This window comes from Salvia miltiorrhiza, chromosome 2 (assembly GCF_028751815.1).
Source record: "Salvia miltiorrhiza cultivar Shanhuang (shh) chromosome 2, IMPLAD_Smil_shh, whole genome shotgun sequence".
NCBI lineage: Eukaryota > Viridiplantae > Streptophyta > Magnoliopsida > Lamiales > Lamiaceae > Salvia > Salvia miltiorrhiza.
Window position 1 is genome coordinate 43,389,026 of NC_080388.1, and position 4,952 is coordinate 43,393,977.

The 4,952-nt window shown below is 32.5% G+C and overlaps 2 protein-coding genes across 2 annotated transcripts; both read left to right on the forward strand.

Annotated features, from left to right (window-relative positions):
- Positions 1-1,291: 1,291 nt before the first annotated feature.
- On the forward strand, positions 1,292-2,729 carry LOC131008504 (uncharacterized). Its single transcript, XM_057935375.1, has 3 exons — positions 1,292-1,645; positions 1,747-1,984; positions 2,170-2,729. Exons 1-3 carry the CDS (start codon positions 1,292-1,294, stop codon positions 2,727-2,729), a joined length of 1,152 nt encoding a protein of 383 aa, XP_057791358.1.
- A 209-nt stretch (positions 2,730-2,938) lies between these two features.
- LOC131008506 (uncharacterized) lies at positions 2,939-3,757 on the forward strand. Its single transcript, XM_057935376.1, has one exon. It carries the CDS (start codon positions 2,939-2,941, stop codon positions 3,755-3,757), a length of 819 nt encoding a protein of 272 aa, XP_057791359.1.
- Positions 3,758-4,952: the final 1,195 nt, after the last annotated feature.

Here is a 4,952-nt window from a genome sequence, read left to right on the forward strand (position 1 = left end):
CAATAACTGCAATCAAAATCGATTAACAGTTCGGTTAATCGAATTGGTTAACCGATTTTGACTAAAAAAACAACCATCTTTTCGGACTTCCACTTGCTAAATCTTTGATGATTCTTTAACCAATACTTATAATCTTTGCCTTGTTTGCATTCGATCAACGAGCACCAAGATATAGCACTCGAATTCACTGAAATGGTTAGGGCACGCAGCACGCACTCATTCTCTGAAATTCACCGAATTGAATAGGAATTACTACTGAATAGGAATAGGGAAATTAGTAATAATATAGGTATGTTTTAAAATATTAAATATAGGTGTGTTTTAATTTTAAAATAAAATATAATTGATTAACTGGTTTTTTTATTTAATTAGCAATCAATCGGTTTTAACCGATCGATTATTGGTTAAACCGAGAACTCGGATTCCATCCAAAGCTAAAATTGATAATCAAATCGAACTTATAAATTTTGATTATCAATTAACAAGTTAATCAAAATTTCGATTATATTATAATTATAATTAAAAAATCGAATACGTTATCACCCCTACAATAAGCCAACCAATGACTGATTTATAAGGGGCGATGAGGGTATAGCTGTACCCCAAAATTTTTATTTTTTTTACTGATAGTATTATGTGTTTAGAATTGTTTTACGTATTTTTGTCCCCCAAACAACCCAATCGATTTGTGTTTTGTTTCATGTAAATATTAATGGGCTTGGGCCCATTGAAAAGTCAAAAAGGGCGGCTGTGTGTTAGTGTGTACAAATTTTGAGAAATTGAGAGCTACACATTAAAAAAAATTAGAAGAAGCGACGGCTGTATGTGTGAAACACATTCACACAAATACAATTTTTTTCAATTTTTTTTTGAAAGCCACAAAGTCAGAAACACGATTCCAAAAGAATAAAAAAGAGTTAAAATCAGATAGCGACGAAATATTGGCATATTCCACGCATTATTGACTACACAACAAACTGTTCTAAAAGAAATATTAGGAGTTTTGGAGAATTTTGGAGGTAAGAAAAATATTTTATTGATTTTAAATTTATCGCGTTCTTTAATTTTTCGTTTACAATTCGATTCATTCATTCAATTCTAAAGTATTATTATATATTTTTTTGTTTAAATTAGAGATATTAGATAATGCACATAATCTATTTCATAAAATAACCAATTTATTTATAAATTATATTTCTACTTATTTGATACGCAAACTTGTTTATGTTTGTGAATAACTTTAGACTTTAATTTTTTATAGAACTCTTACATTTGTGTATTGCATGTAGGAATGGCAAGTGAAACTCCTAAATCAAAAAAATCAAAAGGAATGACAAAACAACCCGATCTTCGGCAATTTATGTTCAAGAAAATGAAATCTCAAGAGAGTGAGTCTTCTTCTCCAACAGATAAGTTACCTCAAGCTCAAGAAAATGTTATAAATTTGGGTGGTTCAAGTAGTACTTGTTTGCCATTAGAGGATAAAGAATTGATTTATGATGTTGAGCTTCTTCCTCATGACCCGGGAAAAAGAATTAGTATAATGGATTATCCTCCAAATGAACGAGATGTGGTTAGGAGAGCATATATTCTGAAAAACCTTGTCAACCAAAAACTCATGATTTTCCTCGCAAAGACCTTAGAGGTTTGCGTCGATTTAGTGCTTCTTGGTTTGAAAAATGGGATTGGCTTGAATATAGTATTGAGAAAGATGCTGCATTTTGTTTTGTTTGCTATTTGTTCAAGAATGAAGTTGGGCTTAATGCTGGGGGAGATGCATTTGTTAATAGAGGATTTAAGTCATGGAATAAACCGGAAAGATTTCTGAAACATGTTGGTGTTGTTAAAAGTGCTCACAATCTTGCTTATGAGAAATATGCAAACTTAAGAGATGGGAAGAAAAAATCAATTCTTATTTCTTTTGAAAATGACACTGATGTGATTCAAAGAGAGTATGAAATTCGCTTGAAAGCTTCAATTTCTTGTTTGCGTTTCTATTAGGACAAGGGATGGCATTTCGTGGGCATAGAGAAAATGAAGAATCCCTTAATAGGGGAAATTTTCTTGAACTTTTGAAATGGTTGAACACACATAATGAAGTCATCTCAAAGGTCACTTTTTAAAATGCTCCTGGCAATTGTCAATTGATATCTCCAATTATTCAAAAAGATATTATCAATTGTTGTGCTAAAGAAACAACCAAGCGAATTGTGGAGGAGCTAGGTGATGGCTACTTTGCTATATTGGCCTATGAGTCTAGTGATGTATCCCAAAAGGAACAACTAGCTCTTTGTTTGTTTTATGTTGAAGGAAAAATGGGAAAGGTGGTGGAACGATTTCTTGGACTTGTTCATGTTGGTGATACTACGGCTTTGTCTCTTAGAAGTGCAATTATGTCCTTACTTGTTGAACATTCATTGAGTCCATCCAAGATTCGAGGGCAAGGATATGATGGAGCTAGTAACATGAAAGGTGAGATAAATGGCCTCAAGACTTTGATTAGGGGAGATACTCCAAGTGCTTACTATGTCCATTGCTTTGCTCATCAACTTCAACTAACTCTTGTAGCCATTGCCAAAAAGAACAATGAGTGTGTTTGGCTTTTTGATACGTTTGCAATCTTGTTGAATGTGATTGGTGTTTCTTGTAAGAGAAGAGAAATGATTCGAGAATTTCAAGCACAAAAAGTAGCTTGGAAATTGGTGAACTTGAAACAGGATCGAGATTAATCAAGAACTTGGTTTGAAGTGGCCCGGAGAAACTCGTTGGAGTTCTCACTACAAAAGTCTTTTGAATGTCATGAACTTGTTTTCTATAATTGTTAAAGTTCTTGTGATGATTGGGAAGAATGGCTCTAACTCGGATGATAAGGTAAAAGCTCAAGGCATTTTGTACTCACTAGAGTCATTTAATTAATTTTGTGTTTTTGGCACATCTAATGACTACTATATTTGGGTACACTAATGATTTGTGTCTTGCTTTGCGAAGAAGAGATCAAGATATTGTTAGTGCTATGAGACTTGTCACTTTGACCAAAGTGACATTACAGAAAATGAGAGACAATGGATGGGAGACTCACTTGAATAAGGTAATCTCATTTTGCAATAATAATGAGATTGTTGTTCCGAATATGGAGGCTTGTTATATCCCTCAAGGAAGATCAAAGCGGTTTGCTCAACAAGTTTCATATCTTCATCATTTTCGGGTTGATGTGTTTATAGAGGTAATTGATTTACTACTTCAAGAACTTGACAACCGATTTGATGAGGTCAATATGGAGTTGCTCATATGCATGACTTCATTAAATCCTAAAGATGGCTTCTCTTCTTATGACAAGGAAAAGGTACTCAAACTTGCAACTTTTTATCCCTCTGAATTTTCAAGCATTGATTTGTCAACTGTTGAATGTCAACTTGATATATTCATGGAAGATATGAGGAGAGATGGTGAGTTTAAAAATTTGGAGGATATTAGTTCTCTTTCTATGAAGCTTGTTGAAACAAAGAGACATATGACTTATCCTCTAGTGTTTTTGCTAATTAGGTTGGTGTTGATTCTTCTGGTTGCCACTACACGTGTGGAGAGAGTGTTTTCTGGAATGACTTATGTCAAGAATAAGTTGCGAAATAGCATAGCGGATCAAGTATTAAATGATTGTTTGGACACTTTAATTGAGAAAGATATGTTTCTACAAGTTTCCGATGATGAGGTCGTCAAACGCTTTGAAGAAATAAAGACTCGTCGGAAGATAAACTAGATATATAGTTATTTAATTTTCTTGTGCATCTTACTATCTTTGAACAATGTTTTAAGATATAGTGTTTTTAACATTAAAGTATCTTTTATATTTATGTTTATGAGATTATATTTTCGTACTCCCAATTTAAAAATTCTGGATCCGCCACTGAAGTCAACAATCGATAATCGAGTCAAAACAGGATGATTCGTCTTTGTAAATTTATGATTATCGTGCATTTTTTTCATAAAATAAATATTATTCCTCGTATAAATCTAGAAATCCATTTGAGATCTGTTGACATGACAAGGATGATTCCTAATTTCTATAAAATATAAATGATTTCTACTAGAATCCATCCCTAGCTTGCAAAGCGATATGTTTGATTTAAATTACGTATAAATGAGTTCTCTTAACTCTAGTAGTACTATTTAAGTATATTAAAAAATTATTATGATGTCCCCAAAGAGACACCAAACGGTGCTACTTATATATTCACATGTATTAGAAACCCAGCAAGTTTTTTCTTTTATTGAACACACGCTTTAATCCATATTGACATAAATAAACACTTGGAAATCTATAAGTATGTAGTGATGTTTATTTAAATAAAATAGTTCTCCCACGTGCTCACGCCAACTACTCTTATTGAAAATAAATAAACTTTTTCGTGCTTGTTTCCTCATAATTGGCGTTTTCAATGGCCAAATTTAATACTAATCGCACTATGAATTTTAAAGTGAAAAGCCACATTTTAATGGAAGGGCCATTATACATATCCAAATAAATATATATGATGCAATATGTACCACTAACCACTAATATCACGATATCTTAATTAAATGATTTTAGACATTAGAAAATATATTTTAATATTTTATGTAGTAAATTAAACGCCATAGACTTTGATTCTCATGTCTCAAGAATTTAGCCATCCGTTCCGAAGATCAACAATCTACAATTTAGAACTAATAAATGAGAAAACCCTAAAACTGATTTCACTTACTTGTGACTTTGTTTTGGTAATTTTTTTTATGAGAGAGAAGGGAAAAGCTTTTATATATTAATCAGGAATGTAAGAAACAAGAACATGAGGAAACACCTCAGCAACAAAAGGAGAGACATGCTCAAGCAAAGCTAATTTAGCTAAACACGCAGCAGCTAAAAGAAGCACAGGTATGGTGAATTGCCGAAAGAAAATCTCCAAGGAAAGATG

Bases quoted from the DNA above. Each gene is read 5' to 3' on its own strand.
- LOC131008504 (XM_057935375.1), top strand. From the start codon at position 1,292: ATGGCAAGTGAAACTCCTAAATCAAAAAAATCAAAAGGAATGACAAAA. The intron at 1,646-1,746 runs GTTTGCGTCGAT...TATTTGTTCAAG, and splicing joins TCCTCGCAAAGACCTTAGAG to AATGAAGTTGGGCTTAATGC. The intron at 1,985-2,169 runs GTTTGCGTTTCT...TTATTCAAAAAG, and splicing joins CTTGAAAGCTTCAATTTCTT to ATATTATCAATTGTTGTGCT.
- LOC131008506 (XM_057935376.1), top strand. From the start codon at position 2,939: ATGACTACTATATTTGGGTACACTAATGATTTGTGTCTTGCTTTGCGA.